Below are 17,648 nucleotides of genomic sequence, written 5' to 3'. Positions count from 1 at the left end.
GCCGCAGCTAAGATCCGGTGCAGCCAAATAAATATTAAAAAGAAAACCAAAACACTCAGCTAACTAAACAGTTTCGGGGAGGGCGCTGGGGAGGCCGCCCAGCCTGCAGGGGTCAGGGCCTCATTGCTGACGCGTCCGACGCACACCGCAGGCTGACTATTTCCTCCAACCACACCTTAACGCGGCAAGTGCGCAAGCCGACACGCAGGGTGGGCGGGACCGAACTCCCATGGACCTCGGGCAGGGCTAGCGCTGGAGCCTACTGGGCGGGGCCGGAAGTTAGGTCAAGGAGCGGCAGTCGCGGCCCGCGATCTTTGGGCGGGGGCGGCGTTTGGCAGTTCCTGCGAGGCTTCTCTGGGACTCTGTGAGGTTCTGCGCCTCTGCCGGTCGTCTGCGGACCCTCGAGGCGAGGTGCACGCTGACTCCTGTCCGCCCGCTCACCCACCCGCCCGGCCTGGTAGGTGGGGGCGGGGGCGCCGGGCGGGCAGGCTCCCGTGGGTGAGGGCGGCGGGGGAGGGACCGAGGGCCCAGAACTGGCTGCACAGGTTGGGGGTTGGGATTCGCGGACCCGGACGCCTCTTCTCATTAGAAAGACTTTCTCTTCCCGGAGCTCTAAAGGCTAGGGGCAGCGACCCTGGTCTCCGAGCCCGGGTTGCCGGCTCAGGATCCACCACCAAGCCACCTCTGCAGAATGGCCTCGGAGTCGTACGCCCAGCCGGGAAGAGCTCTGGGGACTCATGGGGCAGGGAGCGGGATTGAGAGGCGGGGAAGTGGGAGTAACAGTAGAGACAGCAGGATCTGCCCCACGCAGTCTGCTTTTTCGGCTTTCTTTTCCCACTTTTTCGGCTTTCTTTTCCCACTTTTTCCTGCTTCAGTCATTACCGGCTGTCTGATTTCCCCTGACCCCAAGTTCTGCCTTAACCAGTGTTTGGTTCCCTTGAGTCTGGAGCGTGACGGTGGAAGGTAAGGGTTCTGGGTGAGCTTGAACTGTTTCTTCCCATTCTCTAGGCTTCAGTTGTCTCATCAGCGTGGGGTGGGGGCGGTTCTCTGGTTGATCTGTGTGGGGTCTCACTGTCAATAACTGAGCATCTCTGGGACACACCTAGGTGTCCTAATAGAACATTGGCCAGCTCTGAGATAGCCAGTGCTCATTAAGACTCTTGGTTTAGCCTGAGAACCCATGAGTGACTTTGGGCAGTCTCCTCCTTTTTCTGTGCTTTGGTCTCCACGTTGGTAAAATTGGGCAGCTATCATCTGAGTAGAGGCTGCCTCTGACTACTGTATTTAAGATTGCACTTTGCTGACTCCCTCTTAGCTTTCTGTGCTTGTTTTACAACTTCATTGGTTTCTCTTAACCCTACTAGGGATGAAAGTACCAGTGTGCAGGGAATTTTGTTTGTCACTGCCGTATTCCCGGCTCTAGGACAGTGCTTGGAACGTGACAGGTACTCAGTAGGTAATTGGGGAATGTTGCCTAGATAGGAACAGGTGTTGCTTGTGGTGCCTGTGGTTCCTAAGAGAATAACAGCCGTCTTATCCCAAGACTGTCTTGCCTCCCTTCCCAGCCTGCACCCCTTCTTCCTTTCTGATGACAGAAGTCAGGAAAGGTGGGAAGCCCCAGAAGTTTCACATCTCTGACTGCCTGGGCCTCCTGAGAGGCCAGGATGGGGAATTGAGAGGCAATGATATTGACCAGGCCCTCCTTCCTCAGGCACAGTGCCTCACCCAGCCTTCTATCTCTGCAACAGGGAGATGACTTCCTTATCCGCATTTTGCAGTGAGGAAGATGAAGCTCAGAGAGGCTGAGCAATTTGCCCGAGGTCCCGAAGTCAGGCAGAGCCAGAGCTCCAGTGCAGGGTTCCAGGCGTTGATCCCTGTTCTCTAAGTATCCCTGCCTTGCTGACTTTATCTTTCTCCCTCCCTCCTATCATCCCATGTCTTTATTTTGTGTCTGTTGGTCACTGGCCCTGGGCTAGGAACTGGGGCTCCAGGGCTTCCCAAAGCTGGGTTCTTGGTATTTAGAGGCTGTGTCATTATCAGGGGAAGTTGCTGTTCAACTCACTTTCTGTTTCATATAACACCAAGCTCTGGGTCTCACCTTGTTTCTCTGGGTTACTCCCCTAGCTCCAGAGTCTTGGATATGGACCTTCTTCAGTTCCTGTCCTTCCTCTCTGTCCTGCTACTGTCTGGGACAGGAGTCACAGACACCCTGAGGACCTCCCTGGACCCGAGCCTGGAGATCTGTATCCTTTGGGATTGGAGGTGGTTTTGAGGGGTCTATAAATGAGGTTTCTCTATACCCACAACCCCTTGGGAGATTCCAAGGATGGAGCAGAACCCCCTAATAGGAACAGGGGAGAAAAAGTAAGGTGCTCTAACCAGACCTTGATCAAGTCAGTTCTGTTCTGAACCTCAGTTTCCCCATATGTTAAATTGAGAAGGCAAGGCATATATCTCAGAGCCATGAGGACTCTTGAGGATTATACATGTGCCTCATTCTTTTTGGGTGAGACCCTGGCTGGAGACCAAGCCCTGGCATACTGGGCTGCCTACCCAAGGGCTGGGTCTTGAAAGAATAGAAACCCATAGAGAAGGGTGGGTGGCACCCCAGGCAGAGTATACAGTGTGAGCAGAGGGGTAGAGGTTGTGGGAGCAGTGAGTGGCTGTGGGAGACTGGGGAAAGCCCACGGGGAGGGGAGGGCAGGAGCCAGGTCCTGAGGGTTGTATTCAGGTTGTCGGGTGTGGAATCCTCTGTGAAGTGGATGAATGATATGTTGCAGGATTCATATGCTTCTCAGAGAGTGTATTCGTTCCCTGGGGAGTCCCAGGCATGCACATCTATGTGCCTGGCAGAGACTTGCTGGCCAGGGTGGTCCCTCTCGATCGGGACCACTGGATTATCCAGGTAGGAGAACTGGTGCCAGTTCCTTAACTTAATGCTGCTCAGACAAGAAGATGTTTGAGGTGAAGCGGCGGGAGCAGCTGTTGGCGCTGAAAAACCTAGCACAGCTGAATGATGTCCACCAGCAGTACAAGATCCTTGATGTCATGCTCAAGGGGCTCTTTAAGGTGCATGCAGGCAGGGGGCAGCTCATGGCAGGCCTGGTCTTTGATCTGGGCACTGATGGATGCGTAGGAGTTCCCCAAGGGGATGGTGTTCAATGAGGGGGAAGCGCATGCACAGAAGATTTTTTTTTTATATATAATTAATTTATTATTTATTTATTTATTTTGGAGTGTGTTGGGTCTTCGTTGCTATGCGCGGTCTTTCTCTAGTTGCAGCGAGCAGGGGCTGCTCTTCATTGCAGTGCACAGGCTTCTCATTGCGGTGGCTTCTCGTGGCAGAGCACGGGCTCTAGAGCACAGTCTTCAGTAGTTGTGGCACGCGGGCTCAGTAGTTGTGGCGCACGGGCTTAGTTGCTCCGCGGCATGTGAGATCTTCCCGGACCAGGGCTTGAACCCGTGTCCGCTGCGTTGGCAGGCAGGTTCTTAACCACTGCGCCACCAGGGAAGCCCCTCACAGAAGATTTGAAGTAGGGTTGAAGTAAATGGGGCTGGGGCCGGTCTGGGAAGACCTTTTCAAAGCCACTCAGCCCAGGTGGGGTTCCCTCAGGTGCTGGAGGACTCCCGGACAGTGCTCATTGCTGCAGATGTGCTCCCAGATGGGCCCTTCCCCCAGGACGAGAAACTGAAGGATGGTATGGTCTTCCCAATCTCTCCCTCTCCTCTTCCCCACTCCATCCTTGATCTTCTCTAGCTGCTCCTTCCCTCTTGTTCTTGTCACTCTTTTCTCTCTCTGGAAGTACCCTCTTGTGGCACCTTCCAAGGAGTCTCTTTGGGTAGTTGCGCACTTAGTATATGTTTCTCCGAGTGTTTCTCGGCTCGTTTCAGAGCCAGTTTCTGTGTCCCTGACACATATATTCTGTCGTGTGGTTAGGTGTTTGAGACGGGGGAACTAGGGAGGAGCCTTTGCCCACTTCCCCTCCAGAAATCCTTGCCTTCACCACCCTGACCCTCCTGGTAGAGATGGCAAGGGTTGTTCCCATTTATAGGAGAAAGAACTGAGGCCTGTTGAAGTGACTGGCCCATGGGAGCAGTTACCTTCACTCTTTACTACTGTTCTAAAAGCTTCAACCCCCTTAAATTCTTTTTGAGACAAGGTGAGACCAACATAGGTAAATAAAAGAATATTTTGAATCCCTTCATCTCCTTTTCCAAGAATTCCTCTTCAGTGGTAATTTCTCCCCATTAACTGGTTACATTCTAACAGTAGAGTTTGTTAGGTCACACTGTCTGAGACAGGACGGAAGGAGCTTTTACGTATTGAATGTTGGGCACGTTACAAATGTCTCTAATCTCCACGATAACTGAGGAAGGCACTATTCCCTCCAGTTTCCACATGAAAGAGGACAGGCGGTTTGCCTGGCTCTTACCTGTAAACCAAGCGAACTCCTGAGTTCTTTGCGGTTCAAGATTGTTCTGAAGCCCAGGGGTCCCTGCCCCACTTGTCTCAGACCCAACCTGGCATATCTTTGTAGGAGTCTGCTTATCTCTGTGTGGCCTGGCCAGTGCTGGTGAGCGCTGCCTGGGCCTTATCTATAGGGGTCACTCAAACAGGGGCTGCCACGAGGGCTGGGTGTATAGTTACTATTCTTCTTGCTAGCCTGGGTTCGGGGACCTGCCACCATAATGGACACTAAACTCAGTCTAAACTGATTTGTTGACTAGAGGAAGGATATTGGTGGGAAAACTGACCAAATTCAAATTAGGTCTGTGGGTTGATTAATAGTATTGTATCAATGTTAATTTCTTGGTTTAGATAGTTGTGCAATGGTTATATAAGATGATAACATTAGAGGAAGCCCAGTGAAGGAATTTTGTGGTGTATTATGTAAGTCTAAAATTATTTCAAAATAAGAACTTAAGCATTTAAAATAAAATTGGGCATACGCTAAAAAGAAAACAAACCCTGATGTGTTCCCTGGCCATCCTAACAGAACTGACCCCTCACAGACACTGTAGTTGTGTTAACAAAAAGGCCCAGCTCTGGACATTAGGATACCAAGTTGGGGAGGTTAGGCCCAGCGAAGCCTCTTGGGATGCATATGCCTCCATGTGCAAAATGACACCCACCTCTCTGGTCCCCATGGCAAACGAGTTTTCTGAGCTGTGAGATACAGGGGAAAGAGCATGTCCTTTGGAGTCAGCCCTGGGTTTGCAGCCCAGGTTTGCTACTCACGAGCCGTCAGCTTCAGTTTCCCATGTGAGAAATGGGAATAGCAGACACATCTCCCTCTAAAGGTGGTTTTGATGATTCAGTGACCTGGTAGACATAAAGCCCTTAGCATGCACTGTACATGTGGTCAGCAGCCTGTGGGCCTCAGGCACTGTTCCCCTTCTCTGATTAGTGGGCTTGCCTCTGTTCTCTGGAGGGTGCGTAGGGCTGGCCAGGAGGGCTGTAGAAGGGCATCTCCCCTGGCCACTCATCAGGGTCCTCTCACCAGCTTTCTCCCAAGTGGTGGAGAACACGGCCTTCTTCGGTGATGTGGTGCTGCGCTTCCCAAGGATCGTGCACCACTGCTTTGACCACAACTCCAACTGGAACCTCCTCATCCGCTGGGGCATCAGCTTCTGCAACCAGTCGGGCGTCTTTGACCAGGGCCCCCACTCGCCCATCCTCCGCCTGGTAAGGACTGGGGTGGAGGAGGTCCGGGAGCCCTCTCTCTGGTGGTATGCTGTGAGCCACGCATCTCCCTTTAGTGAGGCCTGAATGTCAGCCTTTGGTTGCGTTTTCTGTGATAAGCCTTGGGCCACCTTGAGGTGCCCTTTCATGGGGTTCTATGCTGACCTGGGTCCCTAGGGGTCACCACCTGGCCCACATTTGTTCAGGCCTCGAAGGGGGTGGCCCTTGGGTGAGCAGGAGGCAGGAGAAGGCAGAGGATGACTAGCTTTTCCTCATCTGCAGATGGCCCAGGAGCTGGGAATCAGCGAGAAAGACTCTGACTTCCAGAACCCATTTAAAGTAGACCACACAGAGGTGAGCTGCTGGGACCTGTGGCCATGTCTGCTTGGCCTCTGCTGAGCCCTGGGAGGCCAGGGCCTGCAGGGGCTGGGGCACCTAGAGTGGAGTGTGAGGGCTTTGGACTTGGAGCCAGAAGTGCCTGGGTCTGGGCCTGAGTATCACTCGCTCACTGGTACCTTCGGGCAAGCTGCTGGCCCTGTCTTAGCCTCAGCTCCCTGTCTGTCCATGCGGTGTGGACCTCAGCTGTGAGGGCCAGTCAGAGGCTATGAACACATCCGTCCCAGTGTACGGTAGGCACTGTGCCCATCAGGCGAATGTCAGGGAAGCCATGGGAGGTCAGGCCATGCTTCTCTGCCCTTGAGCCTCTGAGCACCCAGCCAGGCTTCTGTCCCACGTTCCTGCACATGTTCTCCTCCTAGGGGCTGAGGTGGGTTCTGAGAGCTGGAGGCTGCAGGGGAAGCACGACAGATACGGACACACAGTAGAGGGGAGGAAGAGATCAAAGGCGGCAGGGCAGAGCCTGAGCGGCAGGAGGGAGGGCCAGAGCACTGTACTCCTCAGATCACAAGCTCTCCTCAGGTGTGGGGAGGGACCTCTGAAGGTTTAGGATTTTGCTGCTGTTTCATGGATGCTGACAGGTTAGAGACATCAGAGTTTATTGCAGCAAAAGCAGTTGCTGTTGGCCTGGTCATGTGGCTTTCCCGTATTCCCCAAGTCCCAGGAGGGTGACACAGAGGGGCCCAGGCAAATGCCACCCATGCAGTGGGTTTGCATCAAGTCTAGAAGCACCAAGCTTGGGAAATTCACCACCTTTATAATGAACAGAAGCAAACCAAGTCTTTGCAGGCAGACGTCACCTCATCCTTCATGGTTGCTTTCTGCAAACACAACCTGAGAAATGGCCCAGGTACAGAGTGGTCTGGTGTACCAGCAAGAATGTGCAGGGCGATGGAGATCACCTCCCCACGGTCCATCCATCAGCCCTACGTGTCTTGGCTTAACTCATTTCTACATGAATGTCCTATTCCGTGATTAATCTGATCAGTAGAGACTAGGACCACGTTTGTTCAGCTTGTCTCAGACTCCTGTCAGTAGGACTCTAAGCAGCAGAATGAGGCCACGCGCAGTGTTGATCTCAACCATATGCTCCAGGGTCCTGGACTTAGCCAGCTCTGATAAGTCCTGGGGGGGCGGGGGCAGTAGGTCTTACATTCGAAAATCAGCATGCCGTCTAAGACCAATCTGTCATCTGTTACCACCCATACAAGGGTTTAGACTGAGCTGCTGATCTTTGATGCCATTGCCAGTGATTATAGGGGCCAAGAGATAGACCCAAAGCAACGCTCATCCCCAGTGGAGAGGCATTCTGTGGCCCACTGTCTCCTACATGTTACCACTTGATTTGGGTCACCATTGCATTGTTTGGCTGAGCTCTGGAGGCAGTGTTGCTGCTGAGTTGCAGCCTCAGTTGCCCTACATGGCATAACCAGGGTCACTCAGGGATCAGGAGAAGCAGATGGATTTGTATGTCAGATTGAAACAAGGTTATTCTGGTCTGTGTGTCTACACAGGGTTACTTTGGGAACTGCCTTTGATGGTATCAGGCACAGCAGAATAGTTCAGGACTGACTGTGTCTGTGTGAATTTTCCCATCACGTGGTTGAGAATGACACACTGGACAGCTGGTCTGACTCTCAACTGCAGCTGCCGCTTGGCTTGGGTGGACCCTAGGATTGTTTTGCCAGGCGGCAGTGCTGGATCTAAAGGAAAAAGAGGATTAATTGTTCCACACACCTCCTGGGATCTAAGGCACTCCCTCCCCAGATTATTGGTACAAAATCAACATGTCACATCCCAGGGCCTATAATTTCACTTTTCTCCAATTATTCCCTACTTTCACCTAGACTTTTTGTTCAGAAGGGTCATATGTGAGTGGGACAAGGGCATTTTTGCAAGATTTCTACAGACGCATATCTCCCATCTTGGCCCACATGGGCCACTACAGGGAGACTTGGCAAGGAGCGTACTCAACCAAGTGGTCATTATTCTTTTTTTTTTTTGGCCGTGCCACGCAGCATTCAGGATCTTAGTTCTCCAGCCAGGGATCGAACCCGTGCCCCCTGCAGTGGAAGCGTGGAGTCTTAACCACTGGACCGCCAGGGAAAGTCCCTCAAGTGGTCATTATTCTAACGATCTTGGGCCGTACTGTTCCAACCAGGGACTCTAGGTAGCTGAACCAGAGATACGGAGTCCTCTGCTTTGTGCCAGTCCATGGTGGTGAGTGTATTGCCACACTTAGTAAAATGATGCATGCAGGTGGCAGTGCCAGTCAACTGGGCTGTGTAGGCTTGATCAACCTTTTGATTCTGGTTGGTCTCATCAGAGAATTGGCTATGAGCATCTAAGCGAGTGGCCCAGACTGCCCCATTGTCAACCACAGTTTGTTTCCACAGTTCATGGCCCCCAGGAGGGATGGCCATCTTTGATCTGCCAGTTTGTAGCCTGCTCATCTGGCAGACCAGATGGCTAGGACACTGACAACAGTCAGTAAGAATACAGCATGCCTGGTCATTAGGAATATTGTCTAGGCAAGAGTGACGGCTTTTAATTCAGATTGTTGTCTTACTAGCCTTTATGGAAGTTGGTCTTCCAGTGGCATCCCTGGGGCTAGATGGCTGCTGCTGCCCGTGGTCACCTGTGCCGAGGGTTCCCAAAGCCGCCCCAAGGTTGATGATTTGCTAGGAGGACTCACGGGACTCAGTGTGTACTTGTACTCGAGGCTATGATTTATTACAGTGAAAGGATCCACAGTAGAATCAGCAAAGGGAAAATGCTTCTTGGGTGAAGTCTAAGGGAAACCAGATACAAGCTTCCACGAGTCTCTCCCAGTGAAGTCACACAGGACACTTTATTCCCCCAGCAACAGGTTATAAAAATACGTGTGAAAAGTTGTCTATCAGGAGAGCCTGTTAAAGACTCAGTGCCCAGAGTTTTTACTGGGAACTGGTCACGTAGGCACCCTCTGCCTAGCACATACCAAATTCCAGACTCCAGAAGGAAAGTGGGTGTTTAGCATAAACCACATTTTTGCACAGTTTAGGTGCAGTGAGCCACTCTTATCAGTTAGGGTGATGGGAATCCCTCCCAGAAACCAAGTTCCCAGACACCAGCCAAGGACCAACCTTGGAAGCAAGCCTTCTAAAGGATAGCAGTGAGGCCAGCTATGTTAACTCTTCTGCACAGCACCATTAGCTCTTCATTTAGGTGAACAGTCAGAGGACAGGCCTGACTATTCAGAGGAACCTCTGACTCGAGGGCCCTGTTGAACTAGTGGCTTTGCTTCAGGTGACGGAGTGGGGGATATGGTTTTCCACACTAGCGTAGCTGCCTCCCCTTCATGTAAAACCAAGATGACACATCCTTCAAGGTTGCTTGCTGCACTCACAACCCTGATAAATGGCCTGGGTAAGAACAGTCAGGACTGGGTTCTTGGTTACGTGGCAAGAACATGCAGGGATGCTCAAGGCCATGGCAGATTGCCTTTCCCAATGAGGGGGCTCCCTTGGAGATGCTTTTTTTGCTGTGTCACTGGCTCTTCTTGCCCTGCAGATCGTGAATGCCTCTCACACACGAGGAGGGTGAGAGCATGGGGCACTGAGAGAATGGGCTCCAGGGTAGATGTAATTTAGCTTCATCATAATGTGCTCTGCTTGGGCATACCTCAAAAGCAACATACTTCCCTTTTATTGGCTGGGGACGGTCCCAAGATTTTACTCAACTTTTTGGTATCCCGTGTGGACCTGTCCAGCAGCAACAGTCCAGGTTTGCTCCGCTCACCTTGGGCATTCTCTCCATACCAGTGGGTGTTCTGGGAGTCCCCTCCTACTACATACCCATCACTAGAGCCAACTTGTATCAGGCTTCGTGCTGGCCACTGTCCCAGTCCAGAGAGAGCTGGCCCTCTCCCTGCTCTGAAGATGCTCACCGTCTGTTGGGGAAGGTAGCAGAGAAACACAGTCCCAATCTAGCATGATCTCTGTACCAGTGCAAGAGGGAAGGACCCATGCGAGGGAGCCTATGGAAGTAGGGAGTGGAGGCTCTGGGATAAGTAAGAACTGCGGGGTTGACCAGCTCAGGGAAGACCTTCCCAGGCAGAGGGACCAGCTTGCACAAAGGCTCAGAGGCATAGCATATGCATTTGTTAAACGTTTAGTGAGTATCTACTGAATCCCAGCCACTAGAGAAGCGTTCTAGCTCTGCCCTCCTGGGAATGGCATTGTAGTTGTAGGAGATAGACAGTCAATAAAAAATATATGATAGGTGGTGATAAGGGCTACGGAGAAAAACAGAGGAACGTGGTTAAGGAATTCCAGGGGTAACGTGGGAATACAGTTGCTATTTCACATGACTTGGACACAGAAAGTTCTTACTGCAAAGACGTGAAACAGCAAGGGAGCCAGCTCTGTCTCTGGGGAAGAACATTCCAGGCTGAAGGAGCAGCAAGTGCAAAGGCCCTGAATTGGAAGCATATTTGGAAGGGTGGGGAGTGTGAGAGGGGGTGAGGTCAGAGTTGTAGGCCAGAGCACAGGACCCTTGCATGTCTTCTCAAGGACTTTGGCTCCAAGACACATAGGAGCAGGGTGAGGGTCTCTGACTTATCCTTTTAAAGGATCAGCCTGGCTGCTGTGTGGAGAATAGTGAGGGGGACCGGGGAGGAGACGGATACTGGTAAGGAGGATGCTGTGCTTGTCTATTTGGGAATTAATGGTGGCTTGAACCAGGGTGACAACAATGGTGCTGGCGAGGAATGGTCAGATTTTGGTTGTTTTGAAGGCAGAGCCAATAAAATTCACTAAGGAAGCAGATCTGGAGTGAAAGAACTGCATTAAGGATGACTCGACGATTTTTTACCTGAGTGTGTGGAAGAATGGGACTGCCATTTCTAAAATGGGCAGACTGGTGGGACAAGGTCGAGGGCTGGATCGGGGATCAAGGCCTCGTTTCTGGACCTGATGGGCATCTGAATGAAGATGTCAAGGAGGCGACTGGGTATATGACTGGGTTTCAGGGGAGAGCTTAAAGCTAGAGCTGCAAATGTGAGAGTAGCAGGGGGGCAGGGCAGGTATAGCAGTGGTCTGAGGCCTGAGGCCTGAGATGTGCCTGCACTTAGAGACGGGAGAATGAGGAGGAACTCGCAGAGCACCCCAAGACGGATCAGTCAGTGCTAGTGTAGCAAACCCAAGAGGGAATGATTTCCCAGAGGCCGTGTGAGGAAAGTGACAAGAAGGAGGAAGTGATCTTCCTGTCAGATGCTGCTGGAGGGTCAAGGAAGATGAGGCTGAGAATCAGCCACTGGATTTAGCAGCATGGAGACATGCCATCAGAGATCTCAGTAAAAGCTGTTTTGGTTGAGTGGTGGGGACAAAAGACTGAGTTTGGAGAAAATGAGAGGAAAGGAAGTGGACGCATCCCATCAAGTATGGGTGACGCTTTTGAAGAGTTTTTCTTTTTTTTTTTATGTTTCAGGTGTACAGCATAGTGATTCAGGTTTTTTTTTTTTTAATTATTTTTATTTTTGGTTGTGTTGGGTCTTTGTTGCTGCATGCAGGCTTTCTCTGGTTGTGGCGAGCAGGGGCTACGCTGGGTTGCGGTGCGCAGGCTTCTCACGGTGGTGGCTTCTCTTGTTGCGGAGCACGGGCTCTAGGCATGCGGGCTTCAGTAGTTGGGGCTCGCGGGCTTAGTTGTTCCACGGCATGTGGGATCTTCCCGGACCAGAGCTCGAATCTGCATCCCCTGCATTGGCAGGTGGATTCTTAACCACTGCGCCACCAGGGAAGCCTGTGATTCTGTATTTTTACAGACTATACTCCATTAAAAGTTATTACAAGATGATGGCTATAATTCCCGATGTTGTACAGTATATCCTTGTCGCTTATGATAAAGGTTTTGTTTTCAAGGGGAGCAGATCAACGGGAGACTAGCTGGAGGAGGGTGTGGGTTCCAGGGGAAAGTTTAGTGTGATGGGAGAGACTACAGCATGTTTGCATGTTGATGGGACCCCCCAACCTATTAGGGAGGAAGAACCGATGGTGCAGGGGTAGGAGAGTTGCTGGAGCCTCATCCCTGAGGAAGGGAGGGGGGAGAGGAGAGCTGGTGCCCGGGGGGAGGCGTGGCCTAGCCTGGAAGAGCAGTGTGGGCACAGCAGCAAGTGGGTTGGTGGGTATGATGGTGGGAGCTTGCGGAAGTTGACTTCTGAGTGTTTCCATTCTCTTTGGAACAGGAAGCAAGGTCATGGGCTGCGAGTGAGGAGGGGAGGAGTGATGGAGGTTCTAGGAGAAGGTGTGTCTAGGAGAGCAGGAGAGTGAGTAGACCAGGGAAACATTCTGGATTGTCAGGCAGCACGAAGGGTCCACTCGAGGTTAGCATCAGAATTTAAAGTAGGCATTAGCCAGATCTAGCGGGGAGGAGATCCAGGAAAGGGATAGGCATTGTTTCTCTTCTGACCCACCTAGCTGGGGCTGGTGGGGCCAGGATCTCTTGACTTGTCCTTCCCCAAGCCAGAGCCAAGAGTGTGGAGTCCTCTGTGGCTTGAGGGGTCTCCCAGCTCCTCCTTCCTCCCAAGAGGATCAGAATTAACTTGTAGGGATAGGAGGCAGAGTGTGATAAGGAAAGCACTGGTCAGGGAAGTGGGAGGCCTGGGGGCTAGCCCCAGTTGGGACTAGCTGTTTGACTTGAGCAGATCACTTACCCTCTCTGGGCTGCAGTTCTCTGACTTCACCCCATCTTCCAGACTTGTGGTCAGTCTAACATGGTAGGTGGATTACTCCACAAAGTGGAGCTCCTAATTTGTTTTTAACATCTACCTTGATCAGACATTTATCAGATTTATTGTATGAACAAATAAAATGGGTGTATCTCACAACAAGGTTACCTGAGTTTTGGGTACTATCGTATCTCATATTCTAACATGATTCATTCATTCATTTAAAAAATACATGCTAAGTGCCATCTATAAGCCTGGCAGGCCCTGCACTGGGGGCTTGTGGCTCAGTGAGCAGCATCCGACACAGTCCGCCTGTCCTCGTGGAGAGTGTGGTCCAGTGGGGGCAACAGGCACGAAGCAGGTAGTCACAGGGGAGAAGCACTGAGAAGGAAACAGGAGGCAGCCCCAGCCGGGAGCCAGGGCAGGTCCCCAAGGACAGTGACAGCTGAGCTGGAGCTAATGTGGCAGAGGGGGTGGGGGCTGGGAAGAGCCACAGCACGTGCAGAGGCCTGGAAGTGGGAGTGAAGGAGCCCAGGGACCAGAAGTGAGGGAGGAGGAGAGGGGGGCAGGGTGGACCTGCAGATGCAGCTGTTTGGAACCTTGTCCTGAGAGTAATGGAGAGTCGTGGAAGGGTTTAAGCAGGAGTCAGACTTACATTTTGAAAGTAGCTAACTGCAGTGAGGAGAATGGCTTAAGAGGAGCCAAAGAGGGTGTGGAGAGACCCTGGGAGATGCCCAGATTTATCAGGAGGGCGGTGGGGGAGGTGATGGGGGTAGCAGTAGGATAGGCGAGACAGAGAGAAGTAGATGGGTTTGAGACTTAGGGGGTAAAATAGGCCAGGCCTTGGCAAGGGACTGTGAGGGGTAGGGGTGGGGGTGGGGGCAATGCTTGGTCTCTGTCCTGCTTGCCTCGACTGGGTTGTGGGGCACTGCTGTTCATGAGGACAGAGACTCTGGAAGGGGACTGGGTTTTGGGGAGATGGAGCCATGCTGGGCTTGGGGCACATTTGCACATTAGTGGAGGTGTCAGACAGGCATTTAGATAGGGAGATGCACATTTGAGTGGTAACTGACCATAGAGGTGGAACGGAAGCCCTGTGGTCAGATGAGCCGGTCTGGAGAGTGGGGGAAGAAGAGCAGAGGGCCTGGGAATGACCCCGGCTGAAGTCCTCATCCTCCTCCTGCCCAGCTCGCCCTGTGTTCCCATCTCCTCACTGGGTACCACCGTGCATCCACTGTGGAAGCCACGAGTCTGGCACCACTGTTGTTGTCTTTCCACCTCTTTCAGGCTCTGACGGTTTAACCTCTGGCCCACCTGCTTCCCGTACACTCCCTTGCCTAGACGTTGCAACTTGTTCGCAAGTGGCAGGACCCCTGTTGTCTTACTCTTGCCGGCTGCCATCTCCTCCTCGGGGTTCTGGGGGTCTGTGGTGGTCTTCGGCACTCAGCCCCTTCACCCTGAGTGGAGTCTTTCTGTTGTTTCTCAGATGCGCCATGTAGGTTCAGCACCTGTCCCTCTGCCTGGAATGTCCTCTTCCCTCGTCCTGTTTGCTTGGCAAGCTCCTGCTTATCTTGCAAGACCCGCTCAGCAGTTTCCCCGAGCCCATTTAACTATCCATGTCTGTGGGCTGCCCAAGGGCAGGGCCTGTGTCTGAGTGACCTTCCTGTCCCCGCAGCAGCCTAGCTCAGAGGGAACTCTTTGCCGCCAGCAGACTTAATCAGACCACTCTGCTCTTCCCCTCAGTTCAGCACCAGCACTGACCCTTTCCAGAAGGCCCTGAGAGGAGAGGAGAAACGCCGGAAGAAAGAGGAGAAGCGCAAAGAGATCCGAAAAGGCCCTCGGATCTCAAGATCCCAGTCCGAGTTATAGCCCTGGAGCAGCCCAGGGCTCAAGGGGCCAGGAGGAAGCCAGTCGGGAGGAAGAGGAGAATGCAGCGGTATGACTGGTGGTGAGAGCTGGCCCCTGTGAGAGGGGAGGCTGAGTTTGCTCAGCCCCCTGGAGCCGGCTCTGAGCCCCAGCTGAAGGGACTGGGCCGCAGAGGGCTGCATTTCTCCCCAGGGACCTTCCTGGAGGGGTGCCAAGGGAGCCTTCAGAGGGCGCTGCAGACCTAACCCTGTAGAGACGCTGGGGGGAGCAGGAGGGATCCTGGGCTGGACTTTTCCGCTGGGTTAGGACCGCTGGCCGGCTGGCTGCTGCCCTTCCTGGCAAGGCAGCAGACCTAGGCTCTGAGCCATGTGTGAAGGTGTCATGCCTGCTGCTGGCCCCACTGTGTCACTGAGTTGCCTGGCACAGTTGTCCCCTGCAGAGACAGTAAAAGCCAGCAAATGCTCTGGGCTAGCAGGTTGGTTTGGGCCCCAGGGAGCCTCTCCATGGGGCAGGTGAGAGGGGCCTGGGTCGGGGGATAGGGGGGCCCTCAGATGTAGAGACCGCCTTAGAGGATATTCCTCCTCCTCAGAGGAGCCTCAAGCCCTGGCGGGGCAGCAAAGCAGGGGCTTGGCTTTGACCTCCAGTTCCCTTCTCAGCACTGTCATGGACAAGGGATCAGTGTTGAGAAGGGACCAGAAGTATCCTGGGAGGGTGTTTAGCCCAAGACAGCCTTGGAGCAGCATGATCTCTGTCCTCAGATATCCAGGGAAGTCATTGAGCAGGCTCGGGGAAGAATCAACTTGTCCTCTCTGGCAGCGCAGGGAGACCATAGCCTGCGGGTGGGGTCTCTTGGGGGACAGGCTGCAGCTCTGCAGGAGGCTGTGCTTTGTAATGGTGGGGCTACTCCAAGCTGGATTGATCAGATAGCAAGCTCCCTGTGTCAGGAGGTGTGTAAGAAAAGACCCGGGCCATGGAGCAGGGAAGCTGCAGAGGGAGTTAGGCCCTGAGTGGGCTGCCGCCCTTGTCATATCCCTTCCAGGCAGAGAAGGGAGGGGCTCTGGGGGGAATTCTAGCTCTGTCTCTTTGACTTTGCCAAGCCAGGGGAGAGACACACAACTATCCCCAACCCTCTACCACTAACAGTGCCCAAGGGAGACCCAGGGTCTTAGCCCATCAGACTTGCGGAGTGACCCTGGCCCACCCCTTCCCTGTGCTGTGGCTTCATTGGTGTAATGAATTTGATAATGTCTGAACCATCTGGCCAGCCCTAAACTGCCTCTCTGAGGTTGGGGCCTGGCTTCTCAGTGACAAGAGCCCTTCTCTGATGGTTCTTTGGTCATCCCGTAGATTTGCTGAGCACCCACTATATGCACAGCCAAAGAGAGGAGCCCAGTCTTAACTTGTGTTCACCTCTGTCCCATTTAGCATCTTTATCCTCCTGGGTTCTTCCTTCTATACCTTCTATACCTTCACTTCTCACCATCTTGGTTGATCCCTTCCTCTTCACCCTCCAGTGGGCCCAAGTTTTCCCATCTGACACCTTCAAAGGTACAAACAGAACCACTCTGCTCTCTTCCCTGGGCAGCTCCAGCTGGGACCTATGGGAACAGCTGCAGAGTAGGAGGCACTGTGCCCATTTACCTGACCTCCTGGTACTCAGGTAGCCCGCTGCAGAGGGTTACTGAGGCTCTGGGACAGGAAGGCATTGGACCAAAGTGAAAGTGAGTCATATGGTATGCCAGCAGACAGTCACCCTCCACTGTGGGGAGCCCTGTGAGAGCCACTGAATGGTGGAGTTGCAGGTGGCACTGTTCAGCTCAGTGCCTGGTCCAGAGCGGGGCAGCAGGGTTTGGTTTTCTGTTTCAGGGTGAGACTAATATAATCTATACCAGCCCTCCTGCATGTAAACAATGAAAAGGACTTTCTTGTCTTTTTTCCCCCCAAATAAGGTACTTTATTTATTATGTTATATATGTTAATTATAAAAGGTAATTTAATACTGAAATACCAAGAAAAAAGTAAAATTCACCCTAAATCCCACCATTCCCATAACCATCACTGACACTCAGCTCTTGGGCCTTCCATCCTTTTTGTCCTTCATGTGATACACAGATCACGTGTAACTTTTCAGTTACAGTAGCTACCTTGTATGGGCAGTGTGTGTCAGGACTTATTCCAAGTGCTGGCTTGCATCAGCTCCTTCTGCCTCAGGGCCTTTGTGTGTGTTGTGTGTTCCCCTAGCTATGCCAGATGCAGTTCTCCTCATAATTTTAGGTTTTGTCTTAAATATCAGTGCCTGTTTTCTTCATCAGACTGGAAGCTCTCAGAGGGCAGGAACTGTCTCTCTGCCTGCCACAGAAATGTTCAATAAATATTGTCAAATGAATGTACAGATGATCTCACTTAATCTTCACCACTACAAGGGAGCACTGTTCCCCCCGTTTTAGAGCTAAAAAAACTGAGGAAAAAAAAAAAGTTATTTAACCAGCCCAAAGTCATACGGTTTGTAAGTGAATCCACATGGCTGCCTCCACCCAGCCTTTGAACTCTTAAGTCTTGACCGCAAAGCAACTGCTACCTCTCACAGACTAGCAGGGAACATAGTGTTCCCTTTTAACAATATATCGCGGAAGTCTTTGTCAACAGGTATATTCATCAGGTCCTTATTGGGCTTCCCAGCTTTTCCCAGTTACAGCGGACTCTGATGAGCTCCTTTGAGGGCACACTTCGCTGAGCACTCATACGTTTATTCCTTAGTATAAATTCCTAGAAACCTGCACAGTTGTTTACATCGTGACCTACTGCAACACTGGAAGTGCGGTGGCTGAAGGAGTGGGAATCCGTGGGTGGGTTGCGCCTCAAAATCCCTGCGCAACTTTGTCAAGATGTGCTCGGAACCCACCTCAGAATGCCTGTGGTGGTTCCGGGCACTGGCGTTATTTTAAAGGACTGCAGGAGATTCTCAGGTACCCGGGGTGAGGCAGCTGGAGTAAGCGC

At 52.4% G+C, this 17,648-nt stretch overlaps 1 protein-coding gene across 2 annotated transcripts; it reads left to right on the top strand.

Moving 5' to 3' along the window:
* The first annotated feature begins 301 nt into the window (after nt 1–301).
* On the top strand, nt 302–17,056 carry CCDC134 (coiled-coil domain containing 134). 2 transcript variants are annotated; one of them, XM_032645284.1, is made up of 7 exons: nt 302–457; nt 2,125–2,243; nt 2,948–3,069; nt 3,614–3,698; nt 5,505–5,686; nt 5,966–6,037; nt 14,529–17,056. In XM_032645284.1, the coding sequence occupies exons 2-7, from the start codon at nt 2,141–2,143 to the stop codon at nt 14,652–14,654; spliced, it is 690 nt and encodes a 229-aa protein (XP_032501175.1). In that variant the 5' UTR covers nt 302–457; nt 2,125–2,140; the 3' UTR covers nt 14,655–17,056. The 2 variants fall into 2 exon arrangements, with proteins under 2 accessions (XP_032501175.1, XP_032501176.1); XM_032645285.1 differs by lacking the exon at nt 302–457 and adding an exon at nt 889–963.
* Nucleotides 17,057–17,648: the final 592 nt, after the last annotated feature.

The sequence above is a fragment of the Phocoena sinus genome, chromosome 10 (assembly GCF_008692025.1).
Source record: "Phocoena sinus isolate mPhoSin1 chromosome 10, mPhoSin1.pri, whole genome shotgun sequence".
Taxonomy (NCBI): Eukaryota; Metazoa; Chordata; class Mammalia; order Artiodactyla; family Phocoenidae; genus Phocoena; species Phocoena sinus.
The sequence above is the reverse complement of the archived record's forward strand: the minus strand, read 5'-3'. Positions and strand labels throughout refer to the sequence as shown.